General features: G+C 38.8%; 1 protein-coding gene and 1 pseudogene across 1 annotated transcript in view; both read right to left on the bottom strand.

Moving 5' to 3' along the window:
- Positions 1 to 14164, bottom strand: part of LOC146555277 (ephrin-A2-like) — a 67912-nt gene extending 53748 nt beyond the window's left edge. The window contains exon 1 of the mRNA XM_085252150.1: positions 13160 to 14164. Within this exon, the coding sequence (XP_085108276.1) occupies positions 13160 to 13320 (161 nt within the window). The 5' untranslated portion in view covers positions 13321 to 14164. The remainder of the gene's footprint in view (positions 1 to 13159) is intronic.
- A 979-nt stretch (positions 14165 to 15143) lies between these two features.
- Positions 15144 to 17231, bottom strand: LOC146555276 (uncharacterized; annotated as a pseudogene).
- Positions 17232 to 25319: the final 8088 nt, after the last annotated feature.

Genomic DNA, 25319 nt, shown 5'->3' with positions numbered 1-25319 from the left:
CTTTAGACTGCAAGATAAACGCTTACAATAATACTGGGAGAAACCTCCTTTAAATGGCAAGAAGCCTTTGGCAGAACCAGGCTCAGGGAGGAGCAGCTATCTACCACGACCAGTTCGGGGGGGGGGGGGGGGGAGAAACAAGACAAAAGACATGCAGTGAAATTAAATTCACTGGTCACTTGATTTTACACCAAGTGATCACGCTGGTTTTACACAGTTTTCTTTGCAACCTCTGCAACAGTCATGACCAGCAAGTCAGATCTAGTCAGAGCTCAATAATTTAAAAAAAAAAAAACATTACATTTTTAATACATTTGGAGCAAGCTTTTGATTAATTTGTACTTAATTTGTGCTGCTGCTTTTTAAAACAAAAACATATCCTAATATCTGGCTTTGACTGCGGGGTGATGGATATTACTCCAGAAGAAAAAAAACCCCCAAGAGCTCACCCTCGGGCCAAATTAGGGTGAGCTCTGATGAGAAGGATTTTAAATTTGATACTAGATTTTACAGGGAGCGATTTCTGTCATTACGCTTGCTGAGTCACTTTGAATCAACTAATGGCTTTTCAAGGAGTTTTTACGGCAGCCTGATGATAATGAATTACAACCAAAAAATAAATACATGAACTAGCTTTTTCAGCATCACTCTGATACAAGATGTTTTTAACTTTAGGGATTTTGTGCAAATGAAAAAAGCAGTTCTACTATTTGTTTAATATGCACACTGAAGATATATTTTGGTCAAAAACAACTCCAAGATTTCTCACAGTGTTACTGGAGGCCAACATAATGCCATCAAGAGTAATTATCAGGTTTTACACCATGTTTCTAAGATTTTTAGGGCCAAGTACAATAACCTCAGTTTTATCTGAATGTAGAAACAAGAAATTACAGGTCATCCAGGTCTTTATGTCTTTAAGACATTACTGCATTTTAACCAGTTGGTGTGTGTTATCTGGCTTCATGGATGGATAAAGTTGTGTCATCTGCATATTGGTGAAATTGTATGCTATACCTTCTAATGCTGCCCAAGGGAAGCATGTATGATCTTAACAGAACTGGTCATAGCACTGTGTGCACTGTGTAAATAGGGGGTCCTCTTTACACACTAACAAATTGCCATCTATTTGACAGATACAGTATAATTTGAATCACATCTTTGCAGTACCGTTAATACCCACAGCATGCTCTAATCTCTGTAATAAAATATTTTGGTCAACAGTGGGGAATGTTGCACTAATGTCTTACAGGGCAATTAACACTTGAAATTAACACTTGCATGAAACTGGGGTTTGCGCTGCATTATTTTGGTTAGCAAGACTGCAGCCTCATGCTTCTCTTGGAGTCTGCTGATTTTTGAGCTACATAGGCTACGTTCACACTGCAGGTCTTGATGCTCAATTCCGATTTTTTGATCAAATCCGATTTTTTTGTCTGCTTGTTCACACTACAAATAAAATGTGACAGCAAACGCGCTCTAGTGTGAACGCTCAAAGCGGCCCACATGCACAAAAGAAGATGTCACACACAACGCGCTCTGTATAGACCCAGACCAAACAGTATTGTTTGACTGATGGCCCTTAATATAAAGACTTGTTTCGGACTTTACGTTTCCAAATTTTGCTTTAAGTTATAAAGTTATTTTGTTATTTACAAATGGCCTAATAATGATGCTTATTGCTGTTTTAGAGGAGCGCTGCTTCAAAGGATAGTTGCAGATTTCTGTCAGAATCTGCAGATTATACAGTACAAATAAAATGTTCACGTTTGTCCAACGTTGTCTTCCCAACAGTTTCACTAACATCTACACGGGATGGCCAGTAAGCGTCCTCGGGCGCTTCTCCGGTGCTGTTAATTGGCGTCTGTCTTGTAGTCAGTGACGTAAAAGACGGATTTAATGCGACATGACTGTTCAAACAGCAGTCGCTTTCTAAAACATCAGATATGTATCAGATTCAGTACCACATACGAAAGTGACCCAGATCGGACTTGAAAATATCAGATTTGTGCCGTTCACACTGTCATACCATGATCGGATATGGGTCGCATAGGGTCAAAAAAGTCGGATTTGATGCGCTTTCGCCTGCAGTGTGAACGTAGCCTACTTCACACTCTCTCTTTATTGAAGTGAACTAGCTGCCTTTTTGCAAACAAATTAAAATGCATTGTTAGTAAAGTATAATTATAAATAAATATAAATTATATAAATATAATAAAGTGAAATTACAGAATCACAATATCAAATCTAGCCTATAAAACAACCTACAAAATGTCAGCCATCTAAATCCACTTGTTATATTTTACTGCTGAGATCCAGTGCAACTCCTTTCCTCCTCCCTGTTTAGGATTTCTATGACTGCAGTAACAGAAATCACTTATCCCAGCTGTCCTGAAGTACAAATTAATCTTAAAGACTGGAACACAGCAACTATTACTAATGAACATTGATTTTACTGCACCTTTACATTTTTTATCAGTTAATATAGATGATAATCTTGAGCTCATATAGCATTCATGCATTCTTCATGCAAGGCAAACAACAAGCAGTTTTTATTCCAGCAATGTGTTGTTCAGAATTCAGCTGTGAGTTTAACAAACTTTTGTTAAAAATTCTAAATATGTCAACAGGTTATGGCACGAAATAGAAAATGCAGTTACAATTCAAAATTTACTTGATCAATGCATCTTTGTTTATTATGTCTATTGTTTTCACGTATGGTCACATAGTCTGTTGCAATGAATTATGGGACGGCGTGTTGTCCGCCTCTTTCATAAAGGATGGTCCAGTGTATCCTATGCTAAAGGAAGCACTGAAGCTCCTTTCCTTAGCATTTGGAGAAGAGCTCTTATTATGGCCGGCACACAGATACATCTGGGTCATGTCTCTCAACCTTCCTAAGCAAAACTGACTATTAAAGCGCGCCCTCAGCCTTCCTCGTGAGGCGCATGTCCTTCCCTCACACTGTGTGTTCTCGTGTTTTACTTGTAATTTTCTTTTACTTCTTTTCCCCTGGCCTGGATTTTTTGAGTCAGCAAAATAAGCAATAAAACCGCCTACTTTAGTTAATTCTTTTGACTCTTAGTTGTGCTATTGGGTCATATCATACTTGCAACATAGCCAAACCTGACATGGAGATAAATACAAATGAAAGCTATTGCAATAACTTGAATTCTCAACTGACGTTTTAAAGGAGGATTTATTTTTTACTTTATCAAAATCAAATGTAGTTTTATTTTTGAATTTATGAGCATCTGCCAGGCTAGGGAAAATCATTTGAACTATTTATTTGGAAATATTTAGAGAAATTCTTCAGCTCAAAAATATTTTGTACTATTGGATTTACAGAAACAATTTCTGCATTACACCGCAGACCCCTATCCAAGTCTATACAAATGCCAGATTTTCTCTCTTTGGAGTAGTCATTCATGTTTCATTTGATTTTATAGAAATATTTTTTAAGATTATTTTTAATGGTAGTAGTGATTAGATTTTCCTATCCAACAGATATCAAGCGGCGGCCTGTTCTTTCACTAAAATGAAACACAGTACAATATAAAAGTAGATAATCCTCAACGAGCCGAATGAGAGACTGATGCCAAGGAATTCTTCCTTCAGTAAGAAACAATCCTATGCTACCTGATGATTTTTCATTTGTTTAAAATAAGAACTTTTTTGGTATCCTGACTGGTAAAAACACAAGATTGGATTTTCTTCTCTTGTAAATGCTCATACACAAAGACAGAATGTGTAAATCATGTTACAGGATAGGACTCTCATCCACCGAGTCATCCTCCAGAAACAGAGATGAAACTCATCTGCTTCTTAAAAAAAATTTTCTACAACCCATTTGCTGTTAAGTAATGATGCAATTAAAGCCAAAATCTTCAGTTTTGGTTGCTCGTCTCCTGATCTGAACCTGATCCACAGTTTTTCTGCTGCTTTTCAGTGTAAATTTAATCAGCAACAGTGAAAGGTTGCAGCTCTTCACCCACAACCTTGTTTCTTTTTTTCCCAAGCCAGGACTTCAAAGTTACCCTGGTGCGTGTGTGTGTGTGTGTGTGTGTGTGTGTGTGTGTGTGTGTGTGTGTGTGTGTGTGTGTGTGTGTGTGTGTGTGTGCACAGATCCTATGAAATATGGGTCAGACATTAAAATGCATGAGCTGGGAGCAGAAAGCATGATGAAGTGCTGAGACACAAAGAGGATAGAATGTAAAAATAACTGGAGGAGCAGTTGACAGAAGCCTCTCCCTGCTGACGCCACACTACCATGCCATTGGTCCACACAACCAACCAACCAAAAGAGAGAAAAAAAAATTGAGGCATGTTTCCTGCTGCATGGACAGTTGGCAACGCTCTCATCACTGCTGACAGACCTCAACATTAACCTGGAAGAAGTATGCCAATTTCCTGGCATACAAAACAAACGATAATGTTTTTATTATTAGGGCTCCAAACACCAGGCTTTAATCTTTCATGTTGAAATGGTCTAGTTAGACCCCGACGTAGGCTGGGTCTAACTAGTGTCCACTGATGAAATTATAAACTGAGTGTAACTAAAATGTTTAAGTACAACAAATGATTTTTGAGGTAAAATACACATCTGTCTGACAAACAGCAACACAACCCCAACCTTTACTGAAGATGAAAAAATAGAGTACCTATAAAGCGCCAAATGAGACCCATTGTACCGACACCATCTCATTATGTGACATACTTTAGACAGCACCGTGGCTTCAATACTGACCTTTTCAGTGTATTTACATTACTTTTTCTTCACGGACGCCACTTTTTTCACTTAATTTGAATTAGCAAAGCACTTTGCAAAGATAGAATTCTAAATAAACCTGTACTATCAATTTGTCAGTCTCTGTTGTAACATTAAATGTTTCTGCAAGCTGAAACACAGAAGACCAGACTTAAAGTTTAAGCATCCTAGACTCTGAATGTATATGTGTAAATAAAATCTGTCAAATTTTAAAATATTTTACAATTACAGTCTCCATTTCAGAGCCTTGATTTATGCAGAGAACAGAATACGAAGCTTGGTACCTTTGGTAGCATATTGAATATGTCCACATATTCCAGTATTCTGAAGTTTTGGGATTTTATTTTGTTAATTCTAAACCTTTTTAAACCTACACTAATTTTCTAGTGTTCCAAGTAACATGACCCCCAGCTGTGTGTCCGGCTGAATTTTGAGGGAATTGTCAAAAACTGAAAACCAAAACATGATCTGCAGATTCCCCGGTTCTATTTTACTGAATTTGTAAAATATGATGAGCTTACTACTGATTAAGAATGTAGTTTGGGGAAGTTTGCAGTTTTACTCATTATGGAAAATATATTTCTGCCGCCGCCCCCCTCCTGGACACTGGGGTAAAGGTAGGGTTGCCAACTCCCTGAAAAATAAAGAAGGGACACCTCGTGGCCAGGGCCGGGCGACCCAGTTGTCTTCACCCTTCCCAGTGTGGTGAATTTTCTAGCTCTTTTTTTGTGTGTGAAATTATTTTTTTAACCATTTGACTTGAAGTTGATTTAAGTAGATGCATATTCTATTCTTTGTGATATGAACACATGTGAAACAAATGATCATTTAGCCATTTATTTTTAGCTCAAAATGACAACATTAACACAGTAAAACAGGTCTCTTTCTTAAACAGAAGCCTGTCATGCTTAACTTTTGAGAATATAAGTAAATCTTTCTTTAAAAGAACTCTGTCCTGCTTAACTTAAAATAATAGAAAACAATAGAAAGAAAAATATTCTTGTAACAGTGCACATTTAGTACAATTGGCTTCAGTTGAGGTATTATTTCAGCTTTTCTAATGCTAATCAGCTGCTCCTGTTTGTAAACCCGCTTGTACCCATGATTACGCATCATAACTCATCATCATTATTCATCTATGTATTACTTTTATGTATTAGTGATCTATTTGTTGTAATCATCTATCCTTGCAGTTGTTTATTACACAAAATAAGTTATATTATCACACTTCTGGCCACATAGCGCTGATATTCACTGCACATGCCCATATTAACTTTTTCCAGCCAGGTGTTTTCCTTTTCCCATTCTTCCCTTTCTCTGAGGGGAACAAACATTGCTGCTCTAATGCTGGGCTTACACTGTGCGATTTTTGGCCCATTTTGAGCCGATTTTTGAGTGATCGGACCGATTTTGGCCTTCATCGTGCATCGTGTAGTATACGTGGGGTAAAGAGAAGTGATTAACACCTCACGACCAGCTCCCGATCATCAATCGCTCGTGAGGGTCTCACCACAGGGGCTCACACTGCTCACGCGCAAACGTAAACGTTGGTGTAAAAGACGGAGCAGCACGGCTGTGCAGCGTGTGATCTGGACACAAGCGATGGAGGCACAACTTGTAGAACTTTGGAAAGCTCATCCGAGCCTTTTCGATGTGGCATCACAAAATTATCACGACCACAACAACCGTGAAAATAGTTGGATCTACATCGCTGCTCAATCACAGCTGCCTGATCAATGTTTTTCATTAGCAATTTAGCAAAGTTGATGGTGGTGGTGTGTCTGTGTGAGTGAAAGACAGAGAGAGCGAGCGACAGATTATCTGTTATAACCTTCATGTTATGGAGGCACAGTGTGAGCACTCAGGTCGCATCAGAGCATCGGGTGGTATAGTGTGAGACCTGCATCGTGACCTACCAACTTCTAACCCCTGCGAGTCAATCGTGCAGTTTGAGCAGGAGCTGAATAACGTGACTGAAAAAAAAATCGCACAGTGTTTGCCCAGCTTTAGGTGTACTGTCGTCCGAGACTTGCACCGCAGTGTCGGCGTTTGTTCCCCTGTTGGCCATGCTTCTTGTTGTGGTCATCTGTTGTCTTCCGGTATTTTCTCCGCAAGCGACCTTTCCTCGACCAATGAGATGAGCGGTAATCTGAATTGTCATACTCGAATTGTCATAAGTGTGCTGTCAGCTCATTGGTCACAAAGCAGGAGAGGGGCTGGGAATTATGTTTTCAAACAAAGTGTTAATTCCATAAACATTTATAGACTACTTTTGATTCTCACTGTATTACGGGACAAAGTGCGTCCCTTATTAGCTCAATACGGGACGTGTACTTTTGTTTCTAAATACGGGACGATTCCGTATTTTAAGGGACGGTTGGCAACCCTAGGTAAAGGCAACAGCTAGGGGTTAGGGGAGACAAGGAGACGACAAGGGGCTGAGCCTAGACTTAAGTGACAAAAGAAAATGGCTGCTGCAGAAATAAATTTCTGTTTCACTGAACAAAACCTCCCCTTTCTCCTCCACCAGGCAGAGAGAAGGACTAACAGGCAACAACCTAACATGAAAAAATATATGAGGGAGTATTCATGTGAATTAAGGAAAGAAGAACCTTGGTGCTCAGATAATCTATGCCTTTTTTTACTCTAATTGAGCACTGAAAGTGCTTTCCACTAAGGGTGGGCGGTATAAACGGTATAGGCTAGAAACGATATAAATTTGGCCAACGGTAGAGATTTTCACTATACCGCTCTACCGCGATAGCGCATGTTGATGGCGTCATCAAGCTGCGCCTGTTTTGGTCAAAGTTTGGTCCGTTTATAGCATCCTGCCATGCAATTGCATTTGTCCCTAACCACCAGAAACCCTCACGTAAACTTTTATCACGTGGAAAAAAGTTAGCATTCATCCTTCAGCTTCACTGTGCTAATGTTATGCTAATGTAGCTGTTTTGCTAGCAATCACGTAGCACAACATTATATACCAGCTAGTCCGACTTCAGTAATCCTACAAAAGTCACCGCTGTTTAGTTTTCTGTCTTCATTTATGTTATTTTTTCAGAAATTTCTCAGTCAGAACATGCTATATCATGTTTAGGTGGAAACTAGCGAGCTAACTTCCTGTTAACTTCTAACTGCGTTGAATTTAATAAATTCTGTTTTCATGGATGCCTGGATGTTAAACTTAATTGTTACACCTGGTAAAGCAGCAACGCTGATTATTTTATTAAAGATGAAAGAATTAAGACAGTTTTTCACTCTCAGTGATGCTGCAGTGTTCGTTTGACTTTGGGACCTGAAGAAGACAGTGTTTAGGACCCAGATTACTTATTACGTTTACTACATAAAATTGGTTCGAGGTCAGAAAGCACAACCAGAATTCATACATAAGGCACACTGTCGATTTTTGAGAAAATTATAGGATTTTAAGTGTGCCTTATATTGTGTAAAGTACGTTATACAGAAGAAAATATATCGCAAATATATCGTTACCGCACATGCTTCAAATTATACCGTGATATGGATTTTAGGCCATATCGCCTATTCACATCAGTATGAGGAGACAGTGTGGTTACAGAAAACTGCAGCAAATCTACACAAAAGGATTCAGTGAGCTGAGAACACAACAGACCAAAAATTACAACTATTAAGTCAGGTTGAACTAGCATCTAAAGTTTCATAGCAGTTATATTCTATGTTTAACAAGAGGAGCTTGTCTCTCGTCTTATCCAGCAACAACGTTAATGGATTAATCTTTAGATTATTCATTTTTCCTCTTTTAACATATCTTAATTTATAATACTGATTGTACTAAACACCTCATATTAATAATAATTGCCTTTATTTATAATATTTTTATAATAATAAACATAGGCAGCATTTGTGTTATTGATGAGCTTTGGGGATCCTGGTGACTGCACCTCATCAGCTGAATACTGTTGTTGAAAAAGCGTGTACTGATACATTTTTACATTTGTTAAAGAAATGTTTAAAGACCAACATTGCCAATAAGTTACTGCAGCTCAAGTTAATGGTTCAGTATTTTAGTGCTTCTACAGCAATCGAGGTAACTAGCATGATTGACAATGACATTATTTTTGGAGCTTATGATCCTTCACAGGTCAGACTTTCAGAAGTACCCCTCATGTCATATAGACACTATTTAAACACAAGTAGTTGGCCACAGTTCTTGTTCTCTCTCCACATGAAACTATACGACAGTCACCTCTCTGTAACTGAGGTAGAACAGGTCATCTACTACCAGGAAGGCTGGTGGTTCGATCCCTGCATGCCAAATATCCTTGGAAAAGATACTAACTCCAAGTTGCTTTATGCATCTGTAGTTACTATAGCTCTTCACATCATCCTTGTTCTCAAACTCTATAGCAGTACATTCGTCAGGGATCCTCTCAATCTCCTGGACTGTCTTAATCTAGTTAAAAAGCCAACTGCCCTCTTTCCTAGAGCTCTTCACATCACAGGTATGTCATCTGGACCAACTGTCTTTCCACTTCTCTTCATAGCTTCCCTCACTTACTAATTCCATTGTGAGTGTATGGTTGTAATTATGCAAACTGTATCATGATGCCATTTAAAGCAGGTTCTTTATTCTTAAATTTGTTATGTAGCCTGTAAAGGTTGCACAGTGTACAGGTTTATTCAAGAAGGTCACATATGTGGGTTTTTTTTTGTTTTTTTGTTTTTTTTGTGTTTGATCTGAGCCCCCCCTGTCAGAGTTGGTCGCCCATTCACTCCACATGCTCCATTTCTGATTCTGAACTTAGGCCTCTGTCACACAGGCATAGAGGCCAATTGGCGACTGCCTGGCAACTGTTGCTTGCCAAAGAAAAATGAACATTCCCTTGGCTGGTTGTGAGTGGTTATAAAAAAAAATAGTCGCTTGGTCAGCTAGAGGACATATCTTCATGATAATACATGAAATGCTCGAGATTCCTCAGTGTTACTGGAGGCCAAAGTAATCTCACTTAAAGTCAGTATCTAGTTAGATACCTAGTTAGATACCATGTTTAAGGCCCAAGTACAATATTCTCAGTTTTTTCTGATTTTAGAAGCAGGGAATTTGAGGTCATCCAGGTCTTAAGGTAGATAATAAATGTGACGTCGTCAGACTGCATGCCACCAACTGACTAATCAGTAGCGTCACTCGATGAGTCATGAGAGCTGAAGTGAAAGGACATTTTTGAAACCCGGCATTGAGGGAAATGGCTACAAAAAGCCCACAGTTGTCCCCAAGTCTGACAAAAAGTCACAGACTGAGCAGCAGGTATGTCGTCGCCTCGACGTCCACTTTTGTTTTAGCGTTCGTGTTGCATACTAATTACACCACGGGACGTTCGGCAAGTGTTATTTGATGAAAAAATTTTACTTATCAGTTGACAAAAAAGCATTTGATTATTTCGATCAGTTTTTAGCCAGTAAAGACTGAATATTGCAGTATTCCAGCCTCTCAGATGACACAATTTCCTGTTTTTCTTTGTTCTCCTGTCTTTGTGTCATGTAATTGTAAACTGAATATTTGTGATTTTGGAATTGTGAATGGATGAAAAGACATCAACAAGGTTGCACTGGACATTTATTGTTTTGATGTTTAATTTACAAAAAATTGAAAGAAAAACCAAAACGGAGATTAATAACGTGAACTGTTAATAAATTACTAGTACAAATGTTAGCACACATGTTCCTCTGATTACCTTAGCAAATGAATGTCAGATTTTCTGGAAGGACAGAAAATATGACGAATGATATTTGGAGATGAAAACACTTCGTTATCAATAACCAAAAGAGCCAAGAGAGGAAATGCTGAGGAATATTTTCTTATTTTTTCCTATAAAATTGTGGAAATTTCTCAAACATTTTCAGATTCTTGCCCCCCAAGATGTGGAACTTTTGGGGATGTCTTTTCAAAAAAACTGAACAAAAGCCTTGATGTCATTCTTGGCTCAGCAAAGCTGCGATTCCCCAAAACATGCCAGAATATGAACTCTGGCAAAATTTCAATCACATCTGGAACATGTGGGAAAAGTGCACATATTTGTACATGTAATAAATTCCCTTCTACAAAGAAAGAAGTGAAGGCGTTTTGTTCTGTAATTTTCCATCGTCACTGAAATCTTTCTCTGCAGTGTGAACACGCCATATTGTCATTGGCCAACCTTGTCTCCTAGATGTCATGTTTACTGTTACACCTCAACTGTTTAAGTGATATTTAGATCAAAGTTAAATTCACAGAACTGTACACTTTGAGACCTTTCAAATTAAAGGAATCACTTAAAATATTTTGGTATTCAAGTGAAAGCATAAATTATAATAAACTGGCCAAACTGGAATATTACTCCTCAATTATTAGAGGAATATTATAAGGACACTAAAGCGCAGATCATGCACTTGGAAACCTGAGATATGGTCCTCCAGATGCAAACAGCATGTGCATATGGAAACATGTTATGAGGCTGGAATCTAAGAGCTTTTCCTGCTACAGGCTCTCTTTGAGAACTGAAATGTGAGACATGTTTCTTCTTCAATAACATTTCTGTTCAGCATCTCTTAAACTCTTCATTTTTTAATTTACAAAAGTAAAATCTGAACATTTTTCTTTCTCTTACACCTCAAAATGAAAATAAATCCCTAAAATATTACAATGATTTGCGAACACTGCACGTTGCTATTGCTTTGTTCAGATACCATTTAGCCAATCAGAAGACAGAATGGACAGTCATCAATGCTCTGCTGCCAGGCACATAATACACCTAAGTCTTGAAAATGTTACTGAAAAACAACTTGAGAAATTATTCCACAGTTAGTCAAATCAGGGTCAGTTTTACCACTCTGGACATTTAACACATTCATTTAGGATGTCTGTTTCTTTTCTTTGTCTGTATTTTGTGGTAACTGCAGTTATTTCTAACATTAAGGTTATGTGACCTTTCTCAGAGAAAGACATTTCATTGTCTGCAACTTTCATTTTAAGTTATTCAGTCCATATATTTTTTTCAAAACTTTAAATTATATAACAAATTTACTTTCCCCAAACGTAATTTTTGTACAACCATCAGTGAAAAGCACATTAAGATTTGAGTTCACATGTAATTTCGTGTGTGAAAGCAAAAACATCAAAGGAGATGAAAATAGAAACTGTGATTATTTAGACTTGTATTTAGATCAAAATTGTTTTTGACACAGGCAGACTTTTATAATACCCCTATCATTACTCACATCTTTAAAACAAAATTGTGACCAAAATTTCAGTTTTTTGATTATCGTGTTTACTGTAATCCAATATTTGGATTACAAGGTGTCAACTTTAACTTGTCAACCGCAAAGCTGCAGTGGATTCTCTTGTTTCTCTTGTCTTGTTTTTCATTGAGGAATGACTGATTGAAAAAAAAAAAAAAGTTATACTGACAACAATTATCATGAATCATGTTGTTAATAAATGTCAGAAAATGTTTAAAGCATTTCATATGTTCAGATATTTTGTCCAACCAACTGCTGAAAAGCGAAAGAGATCTAAGGAGGTCTGTATAATCCTGCAGAAGAAAAGATCACATCTAACAAAACAGCTGCTGATTACACAGCAGAACACAGAACACATCTTGTTATTGCAGAGTCAAATGGTTTGATTCCTCTGTAAACTAAATATTGAAAAAACCAAAACAAAGAAATTTAGAGACCCCTTGAACCGAGAATAGCTTTCACTGGCATTTTATTTTATTACGTTTTTTTCTTTGAGGTTGCTGACATTGCGGCAACAAAATTTATATTAAGCTCCATGGACAGTCGTTAGAAATTACATGTGCACATTCTACAAAATTCCTTTAGTTTATCAGCTCAGCCTTCACTCTCGGCATACACGAATTATTTGATATATATTTTATGTAGCTCATTTGGCATTGTGCTCTCTGTCAGAAGACTAGGAGAATGGATGTTGGATGACGGTAGTATGGATGTTGAAAGCGCACCTGCGGTTTATTTATTAAAAATCTTGATCTACTGAACAGTGTCATTTGTTTGAGACAAATTTTACGATTCTAACCGTTTTGCTCCCTTTTGACAAACGTTTCTGTTACAGCCCCAGAAAGTTTTCAGATGCGGATAATGGACTCACTTTCTGGCTGTGTGACCTCGGACAGTTCAACATGCAGCCCTGCCATGCTGCTGCTACTCGCTTTCATTAACAAAGCTAACATTTGTTAGCTTTGTTAACATAAGCGTTTTGTTTTGTTTGCTTTTTACAAACTATGTCCACCGACTGCGCAAAGGATCATTATAATATTGAGTCCCATTTATTTCCCCTCCTTTAATGATGATTTCTGGCACTTCCCGTGTTCTACTCAATACCCACTCTGTGTAAAAGCCCAGTCTGGGTCTTACCTAGGGTTGGAGCTGTTCCAGTAGACCGCGTACCGGTCGGAGTTCATGCGATCAGTGGTAACGGCGGAACAGATTTGGAGTAGCAGACCGAGCAACATCAGCGGCGGCCGCCCGGAGCGCTCCATGTGCAGCGGCGCTGCACGCTGCGCCCAAGCGAACATCCGCGTCTCTTCTTTGAGCTCTGAGCGCACTGAGACCCGCAGAGAGAATTCCCCGAACCAGGGTTTTCAAGGAAAAGCAAAGAGAATTTGTGCACTTTATATCCACGTAAGATCAATACTCAATATTCACTGGCTGCATATTCCCGCTCTCAAAGCTTTAACTGAATTTATTTCCAAGAAAACAAACTGATAATAATCCATTTCATATTGATATGCGACGACATCAACTGCCTCTTGTTTGAGGAAGAAAAAAAAATGTCCACGGCTAAAGCTTGACCGCAAAAGCCGTTAAACTGTCCCAAATTCGGGTCCAATGGGACAAACTGTCCCAAAGTTTCATTTTCACTCAAACAGAACCAAATGAGCATCACACCAGGGCAGCGTCCACACAGCCAATCAGTCCATATACGTCTTGCTCTCCAGCTTTCTGCCTGGAACTCAGTCCCACTTTATTGCGCAGTGCACAAGTCTGGAGAGTCTGCTCACTCCCCGGAGTTCTCATTAAGGATTCATGCCTTTTTTGCGTCTTTTATGTAATGCTGAATACTTTTACAGTCTGCTGCTGTCTAACAAACTTTGAAATATGACAGAGGAGCTGCTCATCCACTTTTCCCTTTGCAAAGACCTCACTAGTTTTCTAGGTTTGTTTGGAGCTGCTTTAAGTTAAAGACCTCGCCGTCAATCCGCAGTAGAACTGGACCCGCTCTTTCTCGTCAAAGAAAACTTTTCGAGGTAAGCGCTCTTCTTTCGCTCTCTCCACAGTGAGCCGTGTCGAACGGTTTGGACCAGACACAAAAAGAACAAAGCAGCGAAAATTTAGACGAACCAGCAGGAGGAGCGTTCGGTTTGGTTACCGGGGCTCAACTACTAACTGTTATTCGGAATGACTCCCAGAGGGCGGAGCTTCTGCTTCACAGCGTTCTCCTACTCACAGCTCACTCTTTCATTGGTTCGGTCATAAAATGCTGCATTGATATCTGAGACAGTGTTTGAACATGATGCTCTAAAAAACTATTAACGATAAAAATCTGATGTATGTCCAAAGTCAGTGGCATTTGTTTTCTGTCACTGCTTAAAAACATGCATACATTGTGGACATGTGCCCTAGCTCACCTGTGAATGGCTCAAGCGATGGCAAGGCTTGCTCTGGAGGGTCAGAAGATCCAGGCCAAGTGAATATTGTCGCTGCTCTTCAGTGCATGCCCATGCTCACCTGCCTGTCCACCCACCACCAGCCGCCTCATGGATTCAAGGTTTTCTGGCATCCTCCCCCTTCCCCACTAGCTTGGATCTCAAGTAAAGGTGTTCTCTTGATAATCCTCTGGATAATATTACCTAACTCATCTCCTGGATTCTCTGCCCAGTCTAACTTGTAATCTCCTCTCACAGATCTCTCCTGGTCTCTCGTTACCATCCTCCGCTCCTCATGTGTGTCTCTCTCCATTTTAATTGGATTCAGTTGAGCTCAGCCTTGTGTTTAAGTAAAATTAGTTTCTATGTTTGCTTTTCTTTAAAGTGAGTAGAGCTCACCTAAGTTAATTCATGTTCAAGTTCTCGAAGTGAATGAAGAATCTCAAGCTGCACTCCACTGCTCTCTGTCCTGCCTGTGTCTGGCACTTGAGTCCTACACATGTTGTTTGCTAAAACTTGACTATATAATCTATCCACCATGTCAGCAGACCTGGTCGGAACAGCACTGGATAAGCAGGGGTGCCTTTTAAGAGAACACACAGCTGCCCTGCAATTCGTTGGAGCCCAAGATGTGCTCATGACTCAGAGGCTCGACTGTTTTTGCTCAGGTAGTTGAATCGATTAAGTCAAAATTATCCACTGTCCTCTCCTGCCGAGCTCAGAGGGGTGGTGCCGGCTGCCCTGACTTTTATGGGGGCTGCTTTCTGTGATACTGTGTCCCCTATGTTGAAAGCATTTTCAGGAGAGGACTGTTGTTGCGGAGGGTTTCTGCTTTGACATGGAGAGAAGCTTATTTACTGTCTCAGCCAATTCCTGTGTGTTCCTACGAATTGAATGAATATGAATGAATGAATATGAATGAATATTCTTTATTGTCATTGTCACAAGTACAATGAAATTGAAAGATGTCTCCGGTCAGTGCAACACCACGAAAGATAAATACTTATAAACTATAATAGATATGATATAAAAGATAGAAATACATATAAAATACAGTATTCTCATACAGTAAATACACCCAAGCAATCCAGGCCTAAGGCCCCATACAGACACTCAACATACGACCTAGTTGATATATCACTCAAACAATCAATCACTCAGTCAATTTGTTAGCACATCCAACAAAACATGTCTGAAAGCATTCCAACATCAAGGGCACAAATGACAACAGGGGCAATGAAAGTCATCTACTTTTAGTAGCATTGAGACATGATATTGCAATTGGGTAGAAACTGTGTTTGAGTCTGTTAGTCCTTGTGTATGTTGTTCTATACCGTTTACCTGAAGGCAGCAGTTCGAACATGGAGTGTCCAGGGTGTGAGGTGTCCTTTATGATGTTATGGGCTCTTTTGAGGCAGCGGGAACTGTGTAGGTCTTTCAGTTTGAGGAGAGGGCAGCCGATTGTCCTTTGGGCAGCGTTGATTACTCCCTGGAGTGCTTTCCTCTGAGCCACTGTGCAGCTAGCGTACCATATGCCTATGCAGTACGTTAGTATGCTTTCGATGGAGGCTCTGTAGAAAGACACCAGCAGTCTCTGTGTGATGTTGTTCTTCCTAAGCACTCTCAGAAAGTACAGTCTCTGTTGTGTCTTTTTCAGTAGCTCAGAGGTATTCACACTCCAGGATAAGTTTCCCTCTATGCTGACTCCCAAGAAGCGGAAGTCTGCCACCCTCTCCACATAGTCGTCGCTGATGATTAGTGGTTGGATTTCTGTCTTGTGTCTTCTGTAGTCAATTATGAGTTCTTTGGTCTTTTTCGTGTTTAGGAGAAGGTTGTTATCCTTGCACCATGAAGACAGCCGCTCCACCTCATCTCTGTAGGCAGACTCATCTCCCCCAGATATGAGCCCCACCACAGTAGTGTCATCTGCGAACTTTACAATGGTGTTGCTCTGGTGGGCGGGGGTGCAGTCGTGTGTATAAAGCGAGTTTAGTCCACTCCTTAAATTGTTTATTAAGGAGCTTAAGGGGACTTTTGTTGCTGAACATGCCTGTTCTTTCCCCTTCCTCATAAACTTTTGCTTTAGCTCTTGTAGCATTCAATTTTTTAACCTCTTCCAAGCGTTCGATCTCTCTGCACTGCGTTTCCATTGCTTGCTGCCTTTCCAAGTTTTCATGTTCCAGTTTTTGTAGTTCAGCTGCTTCCCTTTCTTGCTCCTCCATGACTGCTAATATTTCTTGAAATGCAGCTACTTCAACCTCTGCTTCCATCGCTTGTTTGTGAGTATGACTGACCTGAACCACTTTTAGACCTTCGCGATTTTGACCTTGCTTTAATACTTTCCGATCCTAAGCACAGCCCAGCATCGGGCCTTTGGCTGTTTTTCAGCTCTTTTAACAATGAATGAGGAAAGTGATGTACATGCATCTATTTTGTGCCTTGCGTCTGCAGCAGGGGTTCGTATTTGGTGTATTTGTTCATAAATGGTTTGTACATCTTCGCAGGTGACATTTGCGTTGTTAATCAGCTCATTCAGTTCATTCTCTGAAACTTCTTTTCTTAATATTACTTTGCTTCATATCTCCGTTTTCCAAAAACAACTGCATATATGTATTGGAGATTTTCAAGTTTCTTCTCTTGAAGCTTTTTACCCTTTTCAGTTTGTAAAAGCGAAAGAGTAACTAACGGTCTGCCGTTTTATAAGTTGCTCAGCATCATTTTCTTCTGCTTCAGTCAGTAGGTGGAACAGCACAGTGCTCTTCATGATCATTGTCAACCATCTTGTTAGTCTAGTTAAATGTCAGTCAATGCATTATGTTTAAATTTCAAAATACTTCTTTAAATTTGTAACTTATTATATGTATCTCAAGTATTACTTTGGGATTACTGTTACTGTATACTTTAGCTGTACTGAGCTTCACTCTTAATACAGATGTACTTTAACTTAAAGAACTTTGTAAACTTCACATATAGTTTGACCTTAAGCAAACACACAAAACTCTTTCCTAAACTACAAAGCATCACTTTGAAACACTGTAGAAATTAAGTAACCTTTGACAAATGTGTTATAGAAACTTATTGTGGATCTTTAAACTTGAATTTAACCACTCTTATTCTACTTTAAACACTACCGTTTGTTAATTTTCACATTAATCCAGTTACCCAGCGTTGCTGCTGCTGTGCTTGGCTGTTTGTGAACAGTGAGCTTGTGTGATGGCGCCCTCTTGCGTCTCACCGCTGTACTGCCACTCACTGCTGCAGCTTCTACCAGCAGCTTCTCACCAGTGCGGGCTAGGGCGAGTTTTTACTGTATCTCCAAAATGACAACACAGCACTGCTTCTTCAAGAAAGGCGCTTTGCTTTTTTAATTAATTTTTTTTAACACTGTGAAAACTACAAACATAAAACGCAAATGCTTTAGGCACTTCAGTCATTTAAAAGTAACCTCCCACTTTGGAGATCCTAGAGGAATAACCTTATAGTCTTGTGCATTTGAAATTAACGTATAAAATAATTAGAACACCATAGATCTGTTGCAGATGTCTCGCTGAAATCCTTTCCGTGTTTTTCAAACACAGGCCTCACAGTCTCTTAAAATTCACACCAATGTCATCAGTTAATGTGTTGTCAAATTTGTCTACTTATGTGGTGTGAATCCCAAAAACATTAATGCCAATGGTAATGCATCTACCCGTGTCATTGTAGTGTAGTGGCATACGTATTTTGGCATTTTGTCTTTTCAGGGTTTGGTTTTCTTACAATGGCCTGAGATGCCGGATGATATACTGCCCCAAATCGGTCTGTTATGCCTAGTGCTCTCTCAACTTTGATAGATGCTTATTATTGAAATGTGATGCATTACCTGTTGATTCTTGGCGCTCCATATCTGGCTATTGAGTCATTCCTCAGCCACTTTATTACAGTCTTTGCATCTTCTTTCTCTCAGGGAATTGCTTCCACTCATTCGGTAAATCTGTCCACCATTACCAGTAGATATTGGTATCCCTTTGTTCTGTGTTCTCATGTCAGTAAAATCAGTGGCAATGTCCTTGAATGGGGCATCTGGGACCAAAAATCTTCCCATGGAACACCTGTTTCGAGTTGTGGTCATTACAGGTGACACACTCAGCTTCGTGGTTACTCACAATGTGCTACCACAACTCCTCCATATTTCTTTGAGTTAGCTTTTTATTGACACGCACTTGCTTGATTAAAAGCTGGCAGAGTTTTGCTGGTGCCACTATTCTTCCATCAAGACCTCCATTTTTTTCTGCCTGGTCAGCTGCTTTGTTTCCTTTAGCCACACATGCTGAGTTTCATTGGTGTCTCTTGCATTTCATGACAGCCACCGTCTTTGGAAGAAGGACTGCTTGGGTCAGTTCTTCCAGTTGTTCCTTGGCAAGTGGCTAGTTTTTGTCATGTTTCTTTATTCTCCCATGAATTATTCTTCATATTGATGTAGACATGCAGGCATGGTGTTTTAAACAAAACCTCACCACTTATTTATCTGCATATTGGACACGCAGCTGGATCAGTTAAGTATGTTTTTAGAGAGACTATGTAAATGTAAAAACTTAAAGTTTAACCATGCGTCTTGGTTTGGCTGTATCTGTTTTTTACTATGTCATTTACCATGAACAGTTGTTGACTGCAAAATCTATGCCTGCCTGTAATTTCTTATGTGTGTTTTTTTTAAACACTGTTCTTAAGCATGTTGACATGTTTGCATTACTTGAGATGAAAAAATACAGAGTAATTTGCCTCTCTACTTGCATTTGCACATACACATCTGTGCATGTACACGATAATGCACAAATAGTAACTGATGTCAAAGCAGTGAAAGCAGAGACAGGGGCAACTTCTAACACACCGGGGTCTTTTCAGTCTCTTGTTAAAGAGGACAGGTTTATTTATAATGGGCATATGCTAGTAGACATAAAAAGCAGCCACCCTCTCACCTTGCCTTTGTTCCAGCCTTCAACAGGAAACACACCCACAAAAATGATAGAGCAGCAAGTTCAATAGCTGTTGGTCTAGCTGACTTCAAGAGACAATCACAAGATGGCAGTAATGTAAAATATCAATGTCAGTCGGCACTATGGGATTGATGTCTTTCTTTAGAATTCTCCGGGAAGGCACTTGCTTGTGGTCAGGGAATGAGTATCTCCTGCTTAATTCTCATATCTGATCCTATTGAGGACAATGATTTAGAAAATAGATTTAAAGAGCAATTTGCAGGTTGACAACCTCAGTGAATAAATGAGTAGAAAAATGAAGGAATATGTAAATTTACCAATCAAAAATTCAGTCAGTTTTCTGCTGAAAAATCAAACACTGTCTGATTCCAGCTTGCCAGTCCAGTGTACTACTGGTGCACCAAATGAATCCAGTGACGTCGCATTTTGTACTGGCACAAGATGGTGCTATACACGCACTAAAAACTTTCACTTAATATATGTAGGGTTTATTTTCACTCCCTCAACTCCCTTGTTCATTTCAGCATTCAGAACCAAAGTGAAAATCTTTTTCATTTCTACATTTGTTTTAAAAATATGAATGACGTTTTGACCTGAACTAAAGATCCCACTCAAGCTTATTGACAGCTGGCTTTTAAAAATACAGAAATTAAAGTCATTAGCAATGTCCTACCAGATTATAAAAAACTCATACTCGTAATAAGAGAGGAGAAGACAAAGAAACTGGAGAGCACCAACAACCAGTTAAGCTTGGTACGGAGTGGCAACCCTCCATCCTCCATGACAATGTCCCACAGGAGTCAAGACACAGCAAACCTCAGACTCAGCCATATACACTACACACAGACACACTCTTGTGTATATATGTATGTAATCATATATGCATTTATACAGTAGACATGGAGCTGAAAAGAATAACATGCATAAAGATTTTTGCACATACATTTAAAAATATATATAGTTGTACAGATAAGACTTAATATTCATTTCCCATATTATTTCATCATTATCCTCCTAGGACCTGGCGACATCACCTTTTGGGTTAATTAGACCAAAATACTAAATCTTGCTCTACAAGGGCCTGATATCCACTTACGAGGACATTATACTGCAACTGTTCTATCACAATTTTAAATGAATATCCTCACATGTGGCTCTCATTTTTCTTAGAAACAAAAATTAGGTAAAAAAAAAATCTGGTAATTCTTTGTTTTTACATTCATCAGGTCCCAATCAGCCCAAATATCAAAGAGAAATTAAGAATGCATGCCGTGGAAGAGTTCGGGTCTTAGGAGGTTAAACCAGGGCACTATCATACACTGGGGGACTTCCATTGATGACACATACATGCTGGTTAAGCATGATTCCGCTGCACCCAGACAGTGTTGATATTTTTGTGTGTTTTTTTTTAAATTTTATTAGCTGATGCAGTTTGTGGTGTGGCTTCTACAGAAGAGATATAATTAAATGGAATTGACTGCTGAGCCACTTCCTTCTTGGAAATGAGTGTTATGTTACATAAAAACAACAAGACTTAACAACCAACCTGTCACAGCTTTGTTCTTTCCCACAGAAGAGAATTCCAGTGAACTGTTAACATGGCATCTGAATGGTTTCCAAACAAGTAATACATGTTCAGTCATGTAAGGTCTTTTTTTCACAGCCACCTTAAGCTACTGGTTGTTGTGGGTCTTTCTACATAGTTTTTTTTTTATTTAATAAATAATAGCATAGTCTATTGGGGTGAGAACAAGACACTTGGCCATCGAAGAATATCCCGTTCCTCTGCTGTGAGAAACTCTTGGTTTGTTTTTGCAAAATGCGGCGACCTTCCAGTTACAGATGCGCTTCCCAACCCACTGAGCCACGGTCGCCCCTTTGTGTGGTTGTGTAACTAAACATCACATTAATTCAGTCCACACAACTATAAAGCTGGTAACGTGACACAGAAACATATTGTGGGTTCTGCAATTAATCATAAGGATTAATAATTAATTAATTAATAATACAGTGTGCTTGCTTTTTTTTTTTTTAATTCTAACATATGCATTTATTTATAATGTTTTATATACATACACAGATATTTTAGTCTTTTTGCCATTATAGTTCATTTATAAAATACTTGGCACTTTTATTGATAATGTGGTCTAGCAGAACTAAGTGTTTTATAATTTAGCTACAGTAAAGTATATTTCTACATGAATCATCACTTCATTGTTTTCAAATAATGTTGTAAAACTACCAAAACGACACAAAATTTACAGGTTCTCTAGTCTTCTGTGAAAGACATCGTCTTTGTTTGAATGGCTCATGTAATTTCTCATTGTAATCTACAACAGGTTTCTTTAAACTATAGAGGCAATGTTGTAAAAGCTCGAGTGGGGAGGGAGCTTAGAGGACAAAGGAAGAAGATCAGGGACTTAACAGAGAAGCCTAACCTGAAAAACCAGACAGACACACCTCTCCGTCCTTACACCCTGTGTTTTCATGTTTGTTGTGGAACCATTCTGGTTCCATTAAAAATTTCCCAACATTACTTGACGACTTACTGAGAAATTCAGCATGTGTTTGTTTTTGGCCATGCACTTAATTATACATGATTTTATTCAGTCAGTCGTTTTATTTTTATTTCATTTTTTTCATATTTTAGCTACTGTGATAAAGCAGATTCCCAATGTATTATAATTAATAAATTCTTCTTCTTCTGATCATGACCATTATGAATAATAAATAATAATGATATAATATTTATAAATTACAAATACCAATGGCCATAGGTTACAAAAGAGCAACAGCAATCTTAGTGTAGTTAATGGAGGCACAAAATCTGGATTTGGTGAGGAAACTGATTCTGAGACAATTTTTTTTACCTTAATTTTGACTGTTTGACTCAGTGTGTGATCAGCATTTGGCACAAAAACCTTTTGTTTATGTCCTCCCAAAGATTCAGCGGACTTTTTGGCAGCAAGAACCCCCCCACCCCACCCCCACCCCTCCTTTAACTTAGTCATTCATTTAACAGTGAATGTCTAAAAGCATGTCCATACAGGAAGGAATTCACTTTTGCATATTGCTTTGATGGGTAGTCACCAGCAGACATTCCAGACTCTGGCTGCCTAGTTGACTTTCTAATACGTTTACCATCCTGTTATAGGTCAGTGAAAAGTGTTTTTTATTCCCATTGATAGTCTTTTGTTAATTGTTTTTCATGCAGAATTCATGAAAGTAGATGTTTAAGATAGACATTAACTGACGTTATAGACACTTTTATTTTCTGGGACCATGACTCATACAGACACACCTGTTTTCAAGTGAAAGAAAACACCACCCCGTCTCTGTCTGTGACTGTGTCATTTGCAAAGGTATTTGGCTATGCAGAGTGAAGCACTCTGAAATGAGGGAGTGTGCAACCTACGCAAATGTGTATGTGTGCAGTCTTCAAAAAAATGCAGCGGCATCTTTTAACTTTACTTTAACACTTAGTTTCACTTTAGCTTTTTGTATCTTATAACTATTGTCTTCTCCGGAACTCACAGAGGGAGCCACCACAGCACAAGCATAAGTAGCTCACCAGCCTGTTGTTTGTGGTACTATCCCTTGATGACAGTAAACAGCTCTTCGCTAACTGGTAGGTGAAACACTTTAAACCCAGTCAACTGAAGCACTATTTTCTCAACCAGTCTGAAACATATGACTCTATCCTATGATTTCTGACCCACTTCAACCAGCCCCTGTACAGAACACAACAATTCACTGCCAGAATCCTCATGCATACTTATAATTGCTTCAGCCAGCTAACATGCATGTAATGATCTAACCTGGTACAAAGGACGAAGAAAGGAGATTTTACTGGACTTTGAATGTGTGGTTGTTTTGCCAGACATGCTCATCCACTTTAAGCTTATAGAGAGGCAACAGTAGTTAAATAATCACTTCTCTGAATACACAAAAGATCAAACTTTGAAGCAGATGTGCTATAGCAGTGGAAGATCATACGGGGTAATGCTCCTGTCAGCTAAAAACAAGAATCTGAGGCTACAAGCAATATGTGCTCACCAAAACTGGACAGCACAAGACTGGTGATACTGGTGTAGGGGATACGTTCTAGGCCTGAGTATTATAGCTCAGTATTGTTGCTAACCATGCCTTTCCCATTGCTGTCCATCCTTGTGCCATCAAGTTTTGTAGCTTGTGGTTGTTATTTTATTGTGTATTGTTGTTTAGTTTAAAATTAATAGATGTGAGTGTATTTATCGATCAATTAATTAATCAAATAATTAATTGCTTTTATTTCTGCTGGGCTCCTTATGGGAGGTCAGCATGAGAACAGAAAACAAAGAGAGCACACACATATCCACATCACAACACCATAAACCACATGATAAGCAACTGGGGTGGGTAAGGGGGTGAGAGGTGGTATTTCAGTTGTTCATTTCTCTGTCACTGATTTGCATAGGTTGCTGCTTCCCACCTTTTTGTTGTTAAACTGGTCCCGATTTCAGTTCTCGAATCTCCCCTTGATTGCACACCTAGAAGGGTTTCCTATACAGTGTTAATAGTGTAAACTGATTTTATTTTGCCAGATGAATTACTGAATTATTGAATGGACTGGTTCCTATACAGCACTTTTGTACCCAGTTTTTCTACTGCACTTATACCAGGAAAATACAGGAACAGGAACAAACGTATTGCATGCAAGGGTTTATCACAGTGTAGAAAATTTCATATATGCATACTCCTTTACTTGAGAGTGCTTTACTCTGCATAGCCAAATACCTATATCTCAATACTCGCTGGTTGAAATTTGTACCTAGTCATCTTGTCCCTTTTGTCAAAATTACAACCTTCTGGCAAAACTGTAAAAGCTTTAACATGAACATACAATAAACTACAAATCTATTCACTGACAATCTACAAACACTGTGAAACTTCCTGGAACAGGACGTGAGAACACTGAACCTGGTTGACTGGCCCCTCCCTGTGTTTTGACAAAAACAATCTAACCATGCCAAAAACTCTTCTTCAGCTGCTTTTATTTCTGTATTCTGCAGCCAACATTCTTTTTTTTTTCCCTAGCTAAACCAATCCAAATTGCCAACGGCAGTATCTGCCCTAAGGTAGGAACTCAGTGCTATTAAAAACTGGTTTTGTAGCATGATGACTCATAGAGACACACCTGTTTTGAAGTGGAAAAACACCACACCTTTCCTGACTATGACAGTCTTGGGCAGTTCCAAACACTTAAGTTGATTATGGAGTTCCACAGAATTGCTCTCACATTTCAGTTGCTTTTTCCGTTAGATAAATATCAGAAGTAAAACATTTGCATGATCTCCCTGCACTTGTATGGGATTTGCTCCCTCCCTCCCTTGTCTTAAGCCATGTTTTGAGTTAACTGGTGATTCCGAATTAGTTAATCATATGAGCTAGATGAAGATGGGTAAAATCTGGCTCGTAGTCTGGAGTGCTTTGGGTGATTACTAAGACTAGAAAAATGCTATTACCTGAGCTATAGATGATTCTATACATTGTGTGAATATATCAGCACACCTCTTCCTGTTGGAAGAAGCCAGGAGGTTATCTTCAGGCTGTAGCACTTTACACAAACAAACCATATCTATGGTGAATATATGACAATAGAACACAGGCTTAAAATAAAAACAAGGATTAACAAGGTTCATATTCAACAAAGGCCAGTATACACTAACAGAAGAAATCCAAATCATGAGCGGGAAATAATCATGGCAGCATATAAGGATATATATATCTGAGTGCCAAAAATAAGGTATATACCTAAAAAAAAAAAAACCCTAACCAAAAACAATGACATACATGTTTAGACTATATGACTTGTCTGGGTGTGGCACATATTATCAAACCCAACAGTGAGCA

The sequence above is a fragment of the Mchenga conophoros genome, linkage group LG17 (assembly GCF_057382185.1).
Source record: "Mchenga conophoros isolate Kocher_MC1m ecotype Shallow Benthic linkage group LG17, M_conophoros_male_GT1.1, whole genome shotgun sequence".
Taxonomy (NCBI): Eukaryota; Metazoa; Chordata; class Actinopteri; order Cichliformes; family Cichlidae; genus Mchenga; species Mchenga conophoros.
This window is presented reverse-complemented; position numbering and strand designations above follow the sequence as displayed.